The sequence below is a fragment of the Melospiza georgiana genome, chromosome 11 (assembly GCF_028018845.1).
Source record: "Melospiza georgiana isolate bMelGeo1 chromosome 11, bMelGeo1.pri, whole genome shotgun sequence".
Lineage (NCBI taxonomy): Eukaryota > Metazoa > Chordata > Aves > Passeriformes > Passerellidae > Melospiza > Melospiza georgiana.
Window position 1 is genome coordinate 1,464,031 of NC_080440.1, and position 20,558 is coordinate 1,484,588.

General features: G+C 51.2%; 1 protein-coding gene across 9 annotated transcripts in view; it reads right to left on the reverse strand.

Moving 5' to 3' along the window:
- ITPR1 (inositol 1,4,5-trisphosphate receptor type 1) overlaps nucleotides 1-19,736 on the reverse strand; it is a 161,807-nt gene extending 142,071 nt beyond the window's left edge. For all 9 annotated transcript variants that reach the window (XM_058032051.1, XM_058032048.1, XM_058032047.1 and 6 more), the window contains exons 1-3: nucleotides 19,614-19,736; nucleotides 4,414-4,521; nucleotides 810-880 (exon numbers count right to left, since the gene is read on the reverse strand). In XM_058032051.1, the coding sequence (XP_057888034.1) occupies nucleotides 810-880; nucleotides 4,414-4,505 (163 nt within the window). In that variant the 5' untranslated portion in view covers nucleotides 4,506-4,521; nucleotides 19,614-19,736. The remainder of the gene's footprint in view (nucleotides 1-809; nucleotides 881-4,413; nucleotides 4,522-19,613) is intronic.
- Nucleotides 19,737-20,558: the final 822 nt, after the last annotated feature.

A 20,558-nucleotide genomic window follows, 5' to 3' on the forward strand; every position in this document is an offset into this window, starting at 1 on the left:
GAGCATAAGTTTCCTGGCAGAGTGAAAGCAAAGCCCAAGGTAGCTCATATCAAATTAGGTCAGATAACAATAGCTGTGGCTAACACTTGTTCCTTTTTATTTTCCTCCTCCCTGAGGTTTGATACTGGGTAATTAGAAAGAAGGTGTGATGGAATGGAGAAAAAGAAATGAAATTCCCAGGGATTGTGAACATTCGGAGAGATCTGAAAAGCAAACTGACAACCTCAACCCCATCCCCTCACACAGCTTTGTTCATTCCTGTTTGGCTGGGACAGAGTTAGTGTTCCTTGCAGTAGCTGGTAGAGCTGCATTTTGGATTTGTGCTGGAAGCTGTTGCTCACACAGGGGTGTTTGAGTTACTGCTGAGCAGATCTCTGCTCCCACCTCCCTGTGAGGGCTGGGGGGCACAGCCATGCCCAGGCTGTCCCAGCCCAGCACAGCAGGGCACAGAGCTGGCAGTGCCTGCAGGGGTGACATCTGTCTTGGCCCAACACCTGCCTGCCCATGGGAAATGGGAACCAATTCACCCTTCTGCCTTGCTGCTGGGTGAAGCTGCTCCTTTATCTACTGAACTGCTTGATCTGAACACTCTTCCTCTCCCCATCCCTGTGGGTGGGGCTGACTCAGGTTAAACCACCACAGTCCCACAGACATTCAACACAATTTTTCCTCATGGGTTGCCATCCATGGAAGAAGATGACACTAAAATGTGCCACAGAAAGCAGAGAGGTCAGAAATTGTTACAGAGCGCTGCGCAAAACAAAGAATCATTTCTAAGAGAAGGGTAAGGAGCTGTCTGACCAACTTACCTCTGAATTTTTTGGGTGGGTTGTTAAGATCACCTGCTTCTGGCTGTACCACACAGCGATCATCCACAAGGCTGCAAAGAAATGAGCAGTGCAGTGAGATCCCATCCCCTGCAGCCCCCGCCATCCTCGTCACAAAACCAAAGTCTCGCTTGCAATATTTCATCCGAGTGGCCACTTCAGCAGAAGACATTCCCCAAATGCCAACTTATGCCAGATCTTTCTAAGAAGCATGCAGCTAATTTTTACTGTTGCCCAGAGCTTTGCTCCTGGTAGGTGGGACAATAAATAAGTCATTGCTCCTGTGTTCTGCATCATCCTTACGTGCCCTGCTCGAGGTGCAGACAGAACAGCCCATATTCTAGGGAGGTGACAGACAGCCTCAGGACAGCTCCTGCCTCTTGGACAGATTTGAGTCACGCTGCAAATGTGTTTGTATGAATAGAGAACAGGAAAATATGACAGCTATGCAAACTGGACACTGACCCGAGTACTAAGAAATGGCAGGAAGAGTCAGTGCCACGATAAAAATTGGCTCCTGAGAGAAAGGAAGGCACAAATGTACCCTCCTGCCCACCAGCCAAACACCAGGTGAGCTGAGGGATTGAGCCAGCCTCCTCCTGTTCTGCCAGGAAGAGGGGGAGCTGCACAGGCAAACCCAAGAGATTCCAAGAGGGAATGCCAGGACAGAGCTGCTGTCCCTGCACAACCCCCACAGGGTCAGCTGAAATCCCACAGAATAAAGGGAATAGGTGGGAAGCCCCTGTTCCCACTGCTCTGAGCAGCTTTGGATCGAGGTGGAACTGGGCTTTTCCCAAACTGGAGAAACGCACCTGTAACCAAACACTTTGGGGCTTGATTTGATCCTAAATGACTCAATTTGGCCCCTTGTAACCAATCTGTCAAAGAGGCTTTCTACACAAACGTAGAAAGTAAAACTCCAAGGTCAAAGGTTTGAGAGGTCCATTCTCATGCAGAATCAACTGGAGGAAGACTGAGACCTAGAATATGAGAGTTGTTCCTTGCAGAGGCTGCTCACATGCAGGGAGCATCTTGAGACAATTAGAGAAAATAAGGAAGTGCATGGAAATTAAGAGATCAGAGAAACTAAGAGGGCTCAACAGTTTTATGCATCTAAGATTTGCATATGCAAACATTCAGAGTGAATTGCTTTTTCCCCATGGATTTTCTCCCTACTCAGTTCTATATATATATTTCTATATAGGTGCTCCAACATGAATGGTATTAACATTCGAGCTGCAGCACCTGCTTCTGGTGAACAAAGGGCCAAAAATATCCAGGAAATAGGTTACTCTGATCATCCCATACAGATAACCTCAGTGCAATGCATCCCTCTCATCTGAGATTAAGTTGAAAATAAAGAGGAACTTCCCAAACTAGTAAGAGGAAAATTTTACAGGGTGAGAAACACAAAAGAGGATAGATTGTACACCAGTAATCATCATGATGACAGCACTGAGTCTGGGAAACAGCAAGAGTCAAGTTCTGATTAAGCAACATGTCATAGGAATATTCAATAGGAACACTCTTCAGAGATTTAGGACAGCTTTAGAATGTAGAGTGAGTGGCATCTGCTCCTCAACCTTCAGGAACCACATAACAAGTCATTACACATGTTATGACATCAGACTGTCAAAACTCCACATGGGCTGGAGGACAATTACACCAAATCTTCCCTTTGCTGCTTTAATTTTCTCCAGGACAAAGACTAAATTAAATATGGGACAAAACTAATTTGATTACAGAGGCTTATTAAGAAGATAATGCATTTCATGTTTCACATAGCAATTAGGATTTCTGGCTTAAATTGGGCTCAGAGATATGTGGCCATTACATAATGCAGTTACCTTAAAACAGCGCTAACCAAATCAAAGAGGAGGCCTGAACACAGAGGGGACTTCAGGCCTGCCATGAGCACATCTCATCAAGCCTAGGAGATAACAAAGCTTGGGGCCTGTCATGTCCACAAGGACCAGCCATGGTGAAAAACATCTGCTCAGCAATGCCCTCAGAAGCCACAGCCACTGCATACTGCTCATGCACGGGATCCACATGGCAGAACAACTTTCTACTTGGCCTGCAGTTATTCACTGCCAAACTCGCTTCAGACTGGGAGGAGAAACAATAGGCAGCTCTAGAGGATAACTCATGCTGCCAGTGTTCAGCAGATAGTATTTGGCCCGTCACACAGCTGATCCAGGGCTGCACAGTGCACGTGGCATATTTGACCAGGACCTGGGAAATTTGTCAAATACATTTGCCAAATACTATTCGACCAACCCTACTTACTACACCCCTTGCTTTTATCATACCTTCTCTCCTTTCTGGCAGCATCCCATATTTTCTTCTCTTTCCTATAATAGATCATGGTGCATCTTCAGTGTCTGCTTCCTTCTCTGCCCCCTTATTTTCCAGAATCCTAATAGCTAGAGGACTAAACCTACAAGTTAGTTTGGAGTCACTCAGGAGAGATTGCAGCCCATCGTTTCCTGCTGAGGCACTTACCAGGATGCTGGCTCTGTACCCTGCTTTGGAGCTCCATTTAGCAGCTGCATCTGGGCTGTAGGCATCAAAACATGTGCTGTGACCGTACCCCCCCTGAGGCCCTTAGGGCTACTGGAAATGAGAGAGAGCGGGTTGTGTGTGTGCCCCTCACTGCTCCTGCCCTCGGGAACAGGGGCCAGAGGTGCTCCTGCAGCTTCTCACCCTGCAAGGGCTCCTGCCCAGCAGCACCCAGCTCCTGACGCTTGCAGAGGTTCCTCCTCAGCAGCATCAAACATTCCCTGGCCCTCCTCAGAGCTGTGCTCCAAGCCCATGGCTCCGCTCTGCCAGCTCGTGCTTTTCCCACGTGAAAAGCTGTTTTTGTGGTGGATGGAGCAGCATTCCCCTCTCCTGCTGCACAGCACCTGCCCCTGGCCTGCTGCAGGCAGCACAAAGGGGCAGGAGCTGGCACAACACAGCTCCCACAGCTGCTCCAGGGCTCTGGCAAAGCACAAGGGTCAAAACATCTTCTCCTTTGATAGGAGAAAAACAATTTTGTCTGTAGGAGAAACCTCAAATTAAACCTCAATTTTAAGGTCAAACTAGCTGTAGTGGTGAGTTACTGGTATTTAAACCACTTGGCTCGGGGATTTGATTTATTTTTTGTTAGATATATATATGTTTTCTACACTGCTTCCATTGCCTGTGCTACATCCTTTGTGCAATCAGCAGAGTGCACTGGGGTCTGCTCGTCCCTGACTGGGGAAGGGGCAGGGAGGGACAGGACGGGACACACGGACGGACACGGGACAGACAACAACATGAAAATCATTGGGTTGCATTCATTCCCCCCTACCCCTTCACCTGACAAGGTTTTTCCTCCCCACCAAGGATAAACTGCACCACAGCCATGGATACACTCTCCAGCCTCCCAAAATCTACCCTGCCATATTCACTCCAGGCTATTTTTAAATGTAGGGCCAAGTCTATCCATAAAGCTCCCTTGCTTTAGCCAGTATTCCCTGGGATCAGGCTGAAGAGAGCTAGCTGAGCTCTGCTAGTCCTTCTAACAGGGTTTGTAATGCAAGGGAACAGCTGTTCTTACCCCAAAGTGCTAATAAATCCATTTGTTGAGCCCTCTGCATAGAGAGAACAAATATCTCCAATATGAAGGAAGCTCGACATCTTGTCAGTCATCTCTGGCTTATTGCCCCTGGAAGAAAGAAGAAAGAAGAAAGCACAACATGAATCAGGCAGAATTCCTTGGTGCAGCTACCAGAGGTTACAGCAACAGGAGCCTTTGCCTTTGATTGTTGGTTTGTCTGAAAAACCGAGCAAGTTCTCGCAGAGCAACTTCAGGTATCAAAGGAAGCCCAGCAGGCCAGAGTGCTTGCTTGGAAAACTAAACCAGGAAAAACAAGCAGCTACTGGCATCTCATGGCACGTGGGACTGCCTCACAGGCAGGCATTCATCCCAGAGATACTGGATTTGAGTGCAGCTGCAGCAACCCCTTCCATCCCACCTGCCACAGGCAAAAGGGGAGAGGGAACCGCTGCAGCTTTTGTATCTAAATATGCAGCCATGTTTGTATCTAAGTCACATTTCTTCACCAGAATTAAAGGTTTAAGCATCCTTTAAAGGTTCTCCCTAGTGCTGGAATGGTGCTCCTGAGAAATTCCAAATATTGACCCGATTCATGGCAACGTTTTTTGATAAAATTTGGACATGACACCAGCAGCCTCCTGCTTGCACCCACCGGCCCAAAACCAGAATTAGGTGAAGACCCAATCAGCATGCCTGACAATAGATTTTGCACATAAAAAAAGATTACGATTTTTCCAAAGTCAAATGCATTATCAGACAACCAAATCCCCATGAAATCGGTAATTCTTCAATCCTAGGTTTAGTATAGATGGCTGAACTGTAACACTGAAGAGACAGACACTGAGTGTTGCCAACTTCAACTGCATTAAGAACTTGATTTTCTCTAAAGCCCCAAGTCCAAACAACACAGGATCCACCTGTCATTTCAATAAATATAGAAAAAATTTGAGTTTCAATCTGTCACAGTGACAAAGAGCCCAACACGAGCCCGGATAACAAACCCAACAGAACAGATTTTCAGAGACATCTTTCCCAAGCCCATTTAGTGGTTTCCTGGACATCCTCCCAAGCCCTGCTTTTTGATCAGCGAGTTCAAAAGGCCCAGCAGCTCCTGTGCTGGAGGATTCAAAGAGCACCAAGGCTGCTCCAAGCTGCTCCTCCTGGCAGGCTGTGAGCCCTGCAGCCAGCACTGCCCAGGGAGAAAAGCACTGAGGCAGAAAAGCTCCCAACACCTGCTCCCTCTCCCTCCATCACACCCAAAGAGGCTCTCCATGCCATAAGAGCAGAAAAGGGGAGCAGCGGGAAATTCTGCTTATTCTAGGGATAAATATCCCCTTCCCTGGGCATTATCTTGTTTACCAAAAGGAGCAGGTTGTTAGGCAAGCTTGGAGCTCAACAAAGAGAAAAGTTCATGGAGATCCAAAAGGTGATGTTTGCAGCTATGAAAGGGCAATAAACACCTAAAGTTACACTTCTGAAAAGCTCCAAGCAGCTCTCCCTCCTCACTCCCAAAAGATCTGTGCTGCTGGGAATAACAATAACAACTTTCATTATTATTATTAAATCAAAGCACAGCATGGACATTCTATCCCTGCAAATCTGTGTCACTGGTACAACGAAACACAAATCCAGGAAAACCAGGAGATAAGAGGCCAGGCTGGTATGCAGGTAAAGGGGTCTCAGCTCCTCTGGAATCCAATCTGGGTGCACACAACACCAAACCCTTTCTTGGCTGCCTGTTAAATGCCCAGTCCTTCAGCCACTGCATGGTACACAGTCTGTTCCCATTCTTTCCTGATAAGTGGACAGAAAAACACTGCTACCTATTTTAAGATATATGCCAAGAAACATACAGAAATATGCAGAGTGACTGAATTAGCAACACTGGAAATACAACTTTGTCCATTTCCTGACTTGGATCTTAAACTACCAACTTCAGACTAGAAAACTTTTCATCACTCAAAATTAGGGTCAGCCCTGAATTAATAGAGCCCAAAGCAAAAGCTGTCTAAGCCAAGAAAAGCCACAGATACTCCCCAATTAACCCTTTCTACATGGCATTAAGGTTTCCTTTCCATGCTGTGGGGGGGATTACCTTTTCCTCACAAGAGGCAGATGTTGACCACAGCTGTTCCCAAGGGAATGTGAAGGTCAAAGTTATTGACTTCCATTAGAGATTTTTTTCTTGGCAAAAAAATTAAAAAAAAAAAATCTCAGACCACTGCCCAAAACCAGGCTGAGGGATGGACAAGCAAATTCCTGCAGCACTTTCCAGGACACAGCCTCAATTTTCTCACATTTTCTTCACCAAGGAAGACCCCACCATACCATGAAATTATAACTCTGATATATCATGATAGTTCAAACCTCCCAAAAATGCTCTTCTGCAAATTACTGACAATTCCACTAATAAAATGTTTATCCGCTTTACCCGGAACCAGGGAAACCATAACAGAGTTCTGGATGTCAAAAAGGTGGGGTTAAGCCTGGCAGCAGTTCAGTGGATTGAGCAGCTGGGCTCTTCCCAGATCATCCCTAGAATTCCTGGACGAGCCTGCAGAGCTGGGTTTGGGGTGCAGCCTGGAACCCCAGCCTTGCTGCTCCCACCCAGGAGAGCTGTGCTGGAGTTTGGCTTCACCAGGGGCTGATCTGGCTCCAATAACCTTGTTTCCCAAGCTCAGGCAGATTAATCACCATGTCAGTCCTCACTGCCCCTTCTGGATTTCTGAATGCTGTTCCAACACCCATCAGTGTGATGCCATGCCCAACACACCAGGAGATGCTCCAGGGAGCCAGTTCCCACTGGGGTGAGCCTCTTCTAAAACTGATTTATCCTCACGCTTTCTCATAGCCCTGGCTGTCCTGCCTGCATTCTTTAATGGCCAAAAGCATCCCTGACACCTGTCCCTGCCAATGCTCAGCGTGGCCAGGGCTCAGGACCACGCTGCACTGGCAGATGGGGCTCAGCGACCCCCCAGGCCTCCCCACACAGGAGGGAACAGAGGCACTGCTGCACTAATTCAGCTCCAGAGCTTTTCACACTCTCCTCACAAGGGACTGACAAAACCACTCCAGCTACTGGCACCAAACACTAAATAATCAGCCACCTCAAATGGAGGCTTTTCCTACCTCTGACAACTGGGAATTGTGAAACAAAAACTGGAAAGTTTTTAAGAGCAAATTTCCCAGGTACCCAGTTTGAAAACCTTTTTCTAAGGGATGCTGTCAACAACAGCTGGCCACACTAATCCTCCCAAAACCAGACCTCTGGGGGGTCATCTTTGATTGTTTTCTTCAGCAGGACAAGGCAGAAGCGGAGGCAGTAAAAACCTGTCAGCCTTGGCACATTTATCCAAGTGAGACCACAGGGACTGAGGAGAGCAGGTTTGCTCCTGGACACGTCACTCAGAGCATCCATGTGTGTGTCCCTGGCTGTGAGGGGACACTGCCATCCCCACGGCACTCAGAGCATCCCTGTGTGTGTCCCTGGCTGTGAGGGGACACTGCCATCCCCATGTCAGAGCATCCCTGTGTGTGTCCCTGGCTGTGAGGGGACACTGCCATCCCCATGTCAGAGCATCCCTGTGTGTGTCCCTGGCTGTGAGGGGACACTGCCATCCCCATGTCAGAGCATCCCTGTGTGTGTCCCTGGCTGTGAGGGGACACTGCCATCCCCATGTCACTCAGAGCATCCCTGTGTGTGTCCCTGGCTGTGAGGGGACACCGCCATCCCCACATCACTCAGAGCATCCCTGTGTGTGTCCCTGGCTGTGAGGGGACACTGCCATCCCCACATCACTCAGAGCACCCATGTGTGTCCCCTGGCTGTGAGGGGACACTGCCATCCCCATGTCACTCAGAGCACCCATGTGTGTCCCTGGCTGTGAGGGGACACTGCCATCCCCACGTCAGAGCATCCCTGTGTGTGTCCCTGGCTGTGAGGGGACACTGCCATCCCCACATCACTCAGAGCATCCCTGTGTGTATCCCTGGCTGTGAGGGGACACTGCCATCCCCACATCACTCAGAGCACCCATGTGTGTCCCTGGCTGTGAGGGGACACTGCCATCCCCACGGCACTCAGAGCATCCCTGTGTGTGTCCCTGGCTGTGAGGGGACACTGCCATCCCCATGTCAGAGCATCCCTGTGTGTGTCCCTGGCTGTGAGGGGACACTGCCATCCCCAAGGCACTCACAGCATCCCTGTGTGTGTCCCTGGCTGTGAGAGGACACTGCCATCCCTGTGTGTGTCCCTGGCTGTGAGGGGACACTGCCATCCCCACGTCACTCAGAGCATCCCTGTGTGTGTCCCTGACTGTGAGGGGACGCTGCCATCCCCACGTCAGAGCATCCCTGTGTGTGTCCCTGGCTGTGAGGGGACACTGCCATCCTCACATCACTCAGAGCATCCCTGTGTGTATCCCTGGCTGTGAGGGGACACTGCCATCCCCACGTCACTGACCACACAGGGTGACCACCAGAACTCCCTGGAAGGGCAGGACAGGGGGATTTTCACAGCCTCCCAGTACCTGGCTCTCGTGGGTACAGCACAGTCATGCTGCTGCAAAGGCAATTGTGCTCCATGGACAAATACAACCATTACCCCACTATTTATTTATTTTAGATATGCCACTGCCAAGAGCAACTGATTTACACTAGATGAGGGGACGGCCCTAAGAGAACATTTGCAGTTATTCTGTGCATAATCCCGGCTTTAATGGCTCTTTCATAGCCCTGCAAGAGGGGATTCCTGCAGGAAATTCATCCTGTTCCAGCTGAAACACAGCAGCGTTACCCAGGGAGCACTGTCCTCCTCCTCCCCTTAAACACTGCAGGAAAACAAGATTCCCTCTAGGTAAACTCACTCTAAAAAAACCAAAGATGAAGCACTGATAAGCATGGCATTATCTAGCAAAAATGAAGTCAGGTTTCTCCAAGCAGCTTAACTCAGGTGGCAGCAACGTCAACAGCAGCAACCCAAGCTGTAAAAATAATGTTCTTTTCTCACCAAGCTGAAGGTTCACATTTTAAGAAACACAAGGACTTGCCAGGATACAAAAGAAAGATGAACTAAAAGTGGACTGTACATTGAGAAGTTAACTATAACTGCCCACAGACATCAAAAAATTCCTGAGCTATGAACACATTCTACGGTATTTTTTTTAAGCCGTGAAAGATGAATCTTTATAATTCTCTTGGTGACCGTTTCCTCGTGTCTATATCAAAGTCAGTGGCTCCGTATGTTTTATATACAGTTTATCTGCACAGGAAAACAAAAATCAATTTCTGTTGAAGAAACTGACTAAAATAAATAAACAAATCTGCTCAATTTCATGCGAATTTCAAGAAAATGACCGACAAGTTTTTCTGCCAGCTCTGCTCTGTGGGGCTGAATCCATACATGCATTAGCTAATTTCAGGCAGGGAATTAAAGCCAGGAAAACCTGCTATTCAGCCCAGGAGTTTCAGGATCTCCCCCCTGCTCTGGTGAGCACAAATCTGCAGCACACCACCACGAGTGTGATCATCTTACTGAACAGAAAGTGACACAGCTCCAGGGTTCAGTTCTGATTATTTCTTACTACGGATTATCTGGTGCGTATCTTCAACCCAAGCTGCTTTCCCTACAGTGGAAATAACTGAACAGAAGCAGTTCTGAAAGGCAGGGGAAGGGTTTGTACAAGCCTTGGCCACGGTTTGTCCCCAAAGCCAAGGAGAAACTCTGCAGACCCAGAACAGTTCCCACCAGCTCCCAATCCCTATTGCATTTTAGGGCACAAGCAGAGCATATGCTCAGCCTAATGGCCTTGAATAAGCCAGGATAAGCCTAATACAGTCCCTGAAATGCAATCCTTTTTCTCATGAAAACACATTTCATACGGGCAGTTAAAGCAGGATTACCAGTGACAACACCACGACACCAAACCGAGCGCTCAATATCAAACACCTCGGTGAGACAGCTGCCTTTGGAAACGCTCAGAACGGGAGATGCAGCTGCTTTGTAAACATTTCACACTAATTTCTCCCATCACTCATCTCCCTCCCGATGCTAAGTCAGAAAAAAGAGGTTCCAAGAGCTGGGAGTTTGCTTTCCTTGAAGAGCCGAGTCAAGGCCCCGTTTGAAGTCTCTCCTCGCAGGGACTGTTTGTGACAACATCCCTGCCCTGCCATTCCTCATCCCAGCATTTGCGAAAAGCTTTTTCAAAGAAATCAAAGCTACTTCCCCGATTTCATGTCTCACACGTCTGCTTTGTGTGGGATTTTAATTCTTTACCCCGCGACTGCAAATCCTGTTTGTAAAATAAACGAGCCCAAATGTGTCTCATTGCAAACTGCTTGAGTCCCAGCTACTGGGATACAAATTACTGTGTCTTTCTAAGATGCTGTAACGATGTTTGTTTAGATTAAGAAAAAAGCTCCTTGCTGTGCCCTGCAGTCCCAGGATGCACCCAGCTCTCTCCTGGCAGATTTGCACTGTGGTTTAGTGCTCAATTCAATAAACATTGGCAATTTTATATGTACTGGTACCAAAACTGGAGCAGCACTTTATCAAAGTCTTTTTCACTATCTGGGTTGTTTAAGAATAGAATCTCCAACTGTACTTAAGTGTTTCAAGTTCATTACTGCCGACAGGAAATTCCAGAGGGAAAGTTTAATTCTGTTTCAGTTTTTGACAGAAGCAAGACCAGAGTTTAAGGGCAGAGAGACAAAAAAGAAGCAAACACAAAGAACTGCTTAACAGCATAAGCAGAATCAGCCAGAAATTAAGAGATCTGAGACCCCCCCAAGACCAGGTAAGTTAGTTTGAATTAAATGCAATTGGGTCATTAATATTGGTAAATCAGGCCAAGCAAATTAACCCTTTTTAAATGCAACCAAACACTGTATTATCCTGAAAATCCAATGCTTAGATAATCTGGTAAATCCAAATTTTACAAGATTACTTGGCTGAAAATTTGATCCTATAGACTAACCAAGACTTCATCTGTTTTTCTGGATAACACCCACAGCACATTCTGTATTTTCACAGACACAGCTAACTTGAAAATCTGAACTCAAACCTGATGTTCTCATTCAGTAAAAAAAAGGAAGGTTTCCTCCCTGAGGATGCTAGGAAAGATTCCTAAGAATCCCATTAGAACAGCCAAGGAAGGGAGGAAGTGCTTTATTTAAAAGCTCACCCAGTGAATAATCACTGTGCTGGGGCTGAGGACAGAGCTCTGTCATCTGCAAAGCTTCTGACTTTGCAAATCTGAAAGGAGCTCTTTGCCCTCGCCAGGGAAGGGAAAATGAAGGGATTTTGGGATCTCTCACACCTGCAAGGGGACCCAGCTCAGGGACAGCGCTGGGAGGGCACAGCACTGCTGGCTTTATGCACATGGAGCTCCATTTCAGAGGCTGCACCTTCAAAAACCCTATCAGTGCAGTGCATTTATCTACCACAGGATCTTGTCCTCCCTTCAGCTGCAGCCTTTCATGTCCAGGAGGCTGCTCTGCCACCCATGGGCGGCTGATGAGCCGTTAGATTAAGGGGGGGAAATGCTCTTTCTCACACCAAATCTTTTTCCTCCTGACACTCAAAACGCAGCAGATTTTTTTTTCTCCGATTTCCAGGCAGATCAGGCAAGATGGAGGCTGGGGAAGGGGGAAGGAGGGAGCAGCACAGCACTGTGACTTTCTCAAGGACATGCAGCAGGTCAGACTCGGGGCCCAGATCTGAATCCAGGTCTCCCAAATCCCCATGCAGCAGCCCACACTCCCCTCTGCTCCCAGGGGAGCCATCAGACTCACTGCTCATCTCATCAAGCACACACTTCCCCTTCCTCTAAAAATAAGTAGGAAGAGCAGTGTAAATTCACACAGCAAGATGAGGGCCGAGTTAATTACATTCTATTCATACTATTTGCCACTCCACAGATAAATAGATTTATCGCATCAGTGACAAAGTTATTCCAAAGTTACTATTTCATAGGTGCAACTGCAGTTTAAGAAAACAGATAAAGCAACTCATTTTGGTAACTTTAACCTCAATAAAACCTCAGTACAGGAAAGCAAATGTGCACGATGTTCTTTTCTCCTCAGAAAGGGCGCCTGCTTTTTTTTTTTTTTAATTATTTGCCCAGTGCAACCAGACAAGCTAGTTACAGAAAATTCAAGTCAAAAGCATGGAAGTCACACTCTGACAGCAATCCCTTACACAGCAGCCACTGACTGAGGTAAGAAACATGACTGACAGGTCCTATTGACAGGCAGCTGGAAAAAGAAACTCTATTAGAGACACACTGTCAGGAGAAAAATATCACTTCTTTGTTCCAAACTAAGTTCGACCTGACAGCATCTTCTCAATCCCATTAAAAGGAAGGAGCACTTGCTGAAGCTGATCCTTCCTGAAGCCCATCCTGGCAGGCTGCAGCCCTGCTGGGAGGAGGCAGCCTGCACGTCAGCCTCTGGACGAGGCCCCGATGAGCACACAATGTCTTCCAGCATATTTCTATCAGGAGAGAGCTGCAACACGCCAAAAGGACCAGGACAACCAATGTCATGGGCAAAGAGAGCAAGCTTGGTTTATTGCACCAGCTGGAGCTTGGCCAAGGAACAAAGATGGCCAGGGAAGAAGAGGGAACAGAGCAGCCCCAATGTCACCTGCATGGCCAGGTACCTGCTGAGGGCTCACCACAGCAGGGGCATGGTTCCTGCACCCCACATCACCCCTCCGCAAACTCAACACTCCCTGAGCTCAGCAGTTTGCTCACCTGTCCCAAGAGGAGCCTCCATGCCCTGTGTCCCCAGTGCCTGACTGGCCCCTTCCCCAGCCTGTCCCCAGTGCCTGACCCCTTCCTCAGCATGTCCCCAGTGCCTGGCCCCTTCCCCAGCCTGTCCCCCTGCCCTGGCCCATCTCTCCAGCTCCCCACCTGGGCGGGGGCTCCCTCTCCTCCATGGCGGGCGCGCTGTCGGTCTCCAGGGCTGGGCTTGGCAGGGCGTCCCCCGGCACAGCTGGGTCCCCTCGGGCAGAGGGCAGAGCAGCCAAGGCCCGTGTCCCCGTGGGCAGCCCCTGATGCTGCAGGCTGCGAGGATCCTGCAGCGCTGTCCCCAAGGCAGGAGCTTCCCGTGCGCCGCTCTCCGCCCGTCCCTCCCGGACACCTCGGCTGGCTCCCGGCTCTCTGGATAAAACCTCAGCCCCGGGACAACCAGCCCAAGAGGAGGAGCCACTGCCAGCACATGACGAGCACGTGTGGAGAGCCACTGGTGGCCAGGGGACCTACTTTGAGCCCCAAAGCCCCGGTGGGCCGGGCTGCGTTACAGATGAAGGCTCCAGTTCCCAGGCTGCCCTGTACCTGTTGGCCTCCCAACTGTAATTTTCCAGAAGGCAAAGGTTCAAAATGCTGAGCCACCCACAAGCATCAGCATCTGAATCTACTGAACACTTAAGAGAGGAGCAGCCAAGGACGGCAGAGTTATTTTAATCAGAAGTTCTCAATTAACCCTTGGGATGAGGCACCTCCAGCCAGCTGAGGTCGGGGGCTGCATCTGTGGCCATGTGTTTCTCCTTGCAGGGGGATGCAGATGGGACAGAGCTGGACTGCAAACAAAGCTCTCTTCTTCACAGCTTCTTGGCAGATTTCTGAATTTCTGAAGAAGCGGACAGGATGGGCCAAGGCACGAAGAAATGTTTATACAAGTTTCATGCAAAACTGCTACTAAACAATTGCATCGAATAAAAAACAAAGTGCAGCCTTTGGGCAGCAGCCATTTTTTGGCCTACTATGATCAGAAATTTCTTTCATGTGCATGCTCAGAGATTATCACCCTCTGACCACAGAAGACTATGCACCAGAGGAGAGGATGAACTGCCTGTGTCCATTTTGACACTGGGTGCAACCAACAGAGCCGCTTCCCTCAGAGCTCAGCACCACATTACTCCAAAAGCAGAGGCATTACCCAACATCCCAACCAGAAACATCTGGCATTTCCATCTCTCAGAGCTATCCCCTCTCCTCTGATCACCTCTGCAGCCAAATGAACACAGAGTCACAGACTGGTTTGGCTTGAAAGGACCTGACAGATCATCTCATTCCACTCCCTTCCACTAGAGCAGCTCCAAACCCTGTCCAGCCCGGCCTTGGACACCTCCAGGGAAGATCACCAGTGAGATATGGACACTCAGCTTCCTGCAGCACTGTTCGTGTTGGTGTTCTGGAACGTGAGGCTGCAGTTACATGGCCACAAGCCACAAATCCGAAACCAAGGAACACAGACTTCCATGGACGTTTCCAACCCATTTTCTCTCCAGAGGGTTAACTTGCTCAGATATCAACTGACATTTTATTCTCCATAAAACGCTGCTAGGAAGTTCTGATCCAAGTTTTGACAAGCTTAACCAAAACCACAAGCATGAAAATGAAACTCCTCTGAGTTCAGAATCCACAGCCCAATGTTGCAGCTTTCCTTGCTTGAATTCCTATAGTTTCCATTTCATCTTTTTCACAGAACACAATCCCAGAATGGTTTGGGTTGGAAGGAACCTTGCAGACCATCTCATTGCATCCCCTGCCATGGGCAGGGGCACCTTCCACTACCCCACATTGCTCCAAACCCTGTCCAGCCTGGCCTTGGACACTCCAGGGATGAAGCAGCCACGGCTTTTCTCAGCAAATTTGGTCCCATGAACCACAATTGCCCTGAAGACCTGGAAATGTACATTCTCAGCAGGTACAGCACAGGCAAGAGCCACACAGGAGCCTCTGGATGCCTCTGCCCATCTAACAAGTACTCGCAGCACCCTGGAAAGAGGGATCTGCCTCCATTCCAGCCACTGCCCGCTCATGCCAAGACACAGAACGAGGCAATAATTGCTGTAGTCCCTTCATAGTGTCCGTGGGGAGCAGAAATTAGACAGGAATATCGAGCCAGATCAAAGCCCGTGCAGTTCTGGCATCCTGCCTCCTGCAGCATCCTCCAGGAGAGACTGGGCTGCACAGGGATCACTTGGAACAGCCATGGACACTGCCAGCATCCTCCAGGAGAGGCTGGGCTGCACAGGGATCACTTTGAACAGCCATGGACACTGCCAGCATCCTCCAGGAGAGGCTGGGCTGCACAGGGATCACTTTGAACAGCCATGGACACTGCCAGCATCCTCCAGGAGAGGCTGGGCTGCACAGGGATCACTTGCAACAGCCATGGACACTGCCAGCATCCAGCCCTGCAGCACAGGACACTCTCTACTGCTCTCCCAGCCTGTAAAGTAGCACCAGTCCCCACCCAGCATAGGCCATTGGATGAAACTGAGCAGCTTTTAACAGCCCTTGTGCTTTATCCCACATAAACAGCACAAAAAAAAGGCTCCAGGCCACCCAAGCACCTTCAGTTTCTGTTGCTATCTTAACAGAATAAACTAATTTGGGACGTACAGTAATGCAGATCTTTAGGAACTAGGATTTACACCACAGTCTCCTTGTGAAGAGATGTTACATTTACATAACCTTCTAGCAGCACATGATTTTCTGCCTCTAAACCCTTTGGTCTCCCTAAGCTGCTTTGCTGAGGTTGCCTTCCCTCACACTCACCCACGGGCGAGCCAGCAGCTCGTCTACCAGCTACTACAGAGCCACTACCCTCATCCCACCTCCCACGGGAGCCTCACATTCCTCCTGGCTTTAAGACAATCCTACAACTAGCTTGTATTTATGGGGTAATAATGTCTCAAAGACTCCCAAGCTGATATTCAGATATTCCAAAGCAGGGTGCTGAGCGCTGAGCAGCCAGCACAGCCACCACACCAGGCAGCACCACAGGACCATGGAAGCTGGGAAAGACCTTCAGGTGTTGAACTGAACTGACAGCACTGTGCCCACCCAGCCGTGCCAGGAACAGCCACACCTGCTCAGTCCTTGAGCACCTGCAGGGATGGGGACATCCTGCTTCCCTGGGCAGCCCATTTCAGAGCTTTCACTCTTTCAAATGAAGTTCTTTTTCCTAATATTTACCCTGAGCCTGCCCAGCCCAGCCTGAGCTGTTCCGTCTCCTCCTGTCCCTGTTCCCTGGAGCAGAGCCTGACCCCTCAGCCGCCCCTCCTGGCAGGAGCTGTGCAGAGCCAGATCCTTTTCTCCAGGCTGAGCCCCTTGCCAGCTGCTCCTGACCCTTCCCCAGCTCCATTCCCATCTCTGGACACCCTCCAGCCCCTCAATGCTTTTCTAGCACCGAGGGTCCCAGAGCTGCCCCTGATGCCACCCCAGCACTGGGGCAGCTCAGGTGGCACTGCTCTCTTGCCTGATGGGGCACAAACGAGCCCAGGTGGCCAAGAGCAGCTCCACCTGCTCCAAGAGCTCCTCAGAACAAGCAGCACCTGCTCCAACTCAAGGGCAGGTACCAGACAAGGGCTCAGGGTACCTGGGATCTGCTCTAATCCTGCCTGACAGCGCTGAACAAGGAGTTCCACCTCAATGCCGTCCATTTCAGCAATTTACCAGGAGAGACCAGCTCATCTGACAAGGAGAAGCCAAAAGGAGCTTCTGCCTCCAGAACAGAGTTCTGGACCACCCCAATTTGACCAGCCCCTGGGGCTGTTCCCTTTTCTCTGGCACACACACAGTATGGAGGAGCTGGATCCCCAAAATTCACCCCAAACCTGCCACCCCTGCAGTTCTCATGCTTGCCACACTGTCAGGGACATTCAGGGCTGTCCTCAGCAGAGGAGTCACTACAAAGTCAGAGCAAGAGCTCAGCCCACACAACAGCAGCACATCGTGGTTTGCAGCTCTCCCTCACTTGTGAGCTGCCAGGATTTGAGATTATTTCTCCACTTTAACTCAATTTGTGCATTTTCTAGGCTACAAACAGGTTTGTTGAGGGAAATGAGAGGGTTGATGGTGCTGTGGATAAGATCATGTTACAGAACCACCAAGGCTGGAAAAGACTCCCAGGGTCATCGAGCCCAAGCTGTGCCCAATCCTCCCCTCATCCCCAGCCCAGAGCACCGAGTGCCACATCCAAGCATTGCTTGGACACCTCCAGGGATGGGGATTCCACAACCTCCCTGGGCAGCCCCTGCCAATGCCTGACAGCCCTTTCAGTGAAGAATTCCTCCCAAAATTACACTTCTCATTAATAACCAGAGGTCACAACTGCCCCTTACACCCTGCTCATCAGTCCCAGGACAGCTCCATTCACCCAAACCTGCAGCTCCACCAACCACCATCAGAAACAAACCAAATGCTCTCCCTCCTGTGCTCCTCATCAAGGCCTCCTCCACCCTCCAACGATGGTGTTCAGGATTAACACATCTCATAAAAACCATTTCCCTGAGCTAAGCTCCACCCCACGATTGCAAAGGCAAACCAAAGTTACTCCTGTTTGTTTACTTCCTAATTTATGAAACCTGGTAAGAGGAAACTATTTCCAAGGCTTAATCAACACTGCAAAACAAGCAGATGGGAGAAAAAACCCTCATCTAAGCAAACACTTTAATCTTGGGGAAATAAGGTATTTTAACAAGAAAAACCCCTGTTATTGACAAACAAGAGGCAGCTTAAAGAAAACATTAGAAATAATCAGCTCAGCATCAGCTTGTTTTGAAACACGCTGCAACTGTGGTTTTGTTTTCACAGTGATTCCTTCTTTTGGTTTAGGCACCCTGAGCACCACCAGCTCAGCCTGCTGGCTCCCACAGCGGTCAGTTCCCGCGTTTGTTTCACCACGTGTCCTGTGAGCCCTGCATTTCTGGCCTGATGGATGCCACAGCTTTCTGCACTCCCTGAGCAGCCGGTGCTGGGCAGCCAGAGCTCTGCTCCAGCCTGCAATGCTGTTACTGCTCCAGACACTGACACCAGCACAGCCACCGGGCACTCGGACCAGGGGAATGCTTGCTGTGGAAGGAAATTGGTGTAAATTAAGGCACAGAAAAGAAATCCAGTGCCTGGTAGCCCATTAAGGTGGCCACAGAGGAAGCACTGAATATTGGCCTCACATGGCATCGCAGCTGAGCCCCGCAAGGAAAACAGCTCCACCTCGGGCCTCTGGCCTGGGCTCAGAGTCAGCCAGCCCCGTGGCTAACCCATCCGCAGTCCTGGGATACCGGGCTGATTCCCGAGCCCAGCAAAACAGCCTCAAAGCAAACAGCTAAACACACTCTGAGAAATAAAACACATGCACAGGTACCGAGCCTCGCTAAGAAATAAAACCCGCGGCTCCCACACACGCTACTCCCCGCACGACCGGCAGCCACTAAATCTTCATCAGGCTGAGATCTGGATTGTATTAGCCACGTTCTCCCTTCCTGATTTGTGAGCAGCAGGACCGCAGGCCGATCCATCTGCGGCTGAGCAGGCACGGCACCGCTGCACGGCAATAAATCCAACTCCAGCCTTTCACCTGTTGGAGTCTGCTCAGCCAAACTCCGGCGGCAGAGCGAACCCACCTGGGGCCGGGAGGGGAAGGGCCGGGGCAGCCCCGGCTGGTCCCGCTGCCCGGAGCGTGTTCCCTGCGGGAAAACCGGCACCAAAAGGGGCACGGGGAGCCCGTACCCCCCGAGCAGCCCCCCAGAACCCGCAGGACTCACTCGGGCGCTGGGCACGGAGCCCTGGAGCCGCTCGGGACCGTGGCACATCCCACATACACGCATGGGGAATGCACATGTGCCCCCACCCCTTCCCCCGCCGAAGTCCAGTTATTGTAGTCCAGGAAACAGCCAAATATTTGGCCTGTCAGGCCAGTCAGCGGGACCCTCCGAAACATCCACCCACAGCTGCCCGCTTTTTGACCATTTAAGAGGAAGATCGCCCATGGCCAAGTCCCCATCGGCGCTCACAAGTGTTTACATAACGCCAAACATCGCTCGCAGCCGAGCCCCGAGCGCGGGGGCAAAAACACGAGCAAAGTTGGAACGGAGGCGCAGTCCCGCTGCCGGGCCCGCGGGGCTCCCGGGGCCAGGACCCCGCTCCGGGACCGCCGGGACGGCGCAGGGGGCTCTGCCCGGTCCCGCGAGGGCTGCGGCGGCCGGGCATCCCCGCCGAGCACGGGAACGCATCCCTGCACAGCAGCGGGCTGCATACCCGGCTATCCCCGCCTAGCAACGGGCTGCATCCCCGGCTGTCCCCACCCAGCACCGAGCCGCATCCCTCGGGCTGCGGGACGGGGCTGCCCCGACGGCCGCTCACCGCCTCCCTCCCCGCCCAGCCGTGCCCGCTCTCTCCCGGCCGTACCTGGCTGCGGAGGCGGCGGGGCGGGCTATGGACAGCTCGGCAGCTCCATCCCGGCGGCGCTCCCGGTCCCGCTCCCGGAGGCTGCGCCCGCCGCCGCCTTAGCTGCGCGTCCACATGGTCACTGCGCTCCGCGCCCGCCGCCGTGCCTTAAATAACCGGCGGGGCATGCTGGGTAAGCGAGTCCTGCCGCCGCCGCCCCGCCGCGGGGGCGCGGCCCACGGGACTACAGCTCCCAGCGTGCCCCGCGCCGCGCCCCGGGCGGGGGCAGCGGACAGCGAGACCCTCGGGCTGTGCGGTCAGGGACGGACCCCCGGGTGTGCGGGGTTAGCGATGGGGAGGGACACCTGGGTCCGTGCGGTCAGGGATGGGGATGGACCCCCGGGTGTGCGTGGTTAGCGATGGGGAGGGACACCTGGGTCCGTGCGGTCAGTGAGGGGGATGGACCCCCGGGTGTGCGGGGTTAGCGATGGGGAGGGACACCTGGGTCCGTGCGGTCAGGGATGGGGATGGACCCCCCGGGTCCGAGCGGTCAGGGGCGGGGAGGGACCCCTCTGTTCGTGCGAACGCCCCCGGTTGGGGACGTGCATGTGTTTTGTTCCTGGGGTCCGCACAGAGCCCTGGAGCGAGCGGGGGGCGAGCGTACGGGAGTACCGGGCACAGAGACTGCGAGGGTAAACGCCGAGTAAACACTGAATAAACCGGCTGTCAGCGCTGTTTGGGGAGCGCAGAATAGCGGGAAGCGAGGGCTCAGGTGAGCACCTGCCTGCACAGGTGCCATCACCTCTGCCGTGACTCAGGTGCGAGCCCTTGGCTGGGCAGAGTCGCGGCCGTTCTGCAGGAACGGCTCCAAACTCTGGAAATAGCGAGTGCCACTGGAGCTCCTCTTCACTACAATTACTGCACGGGGGTATCACTAACGAGACATCAAAACTTCAGCCAGAATGA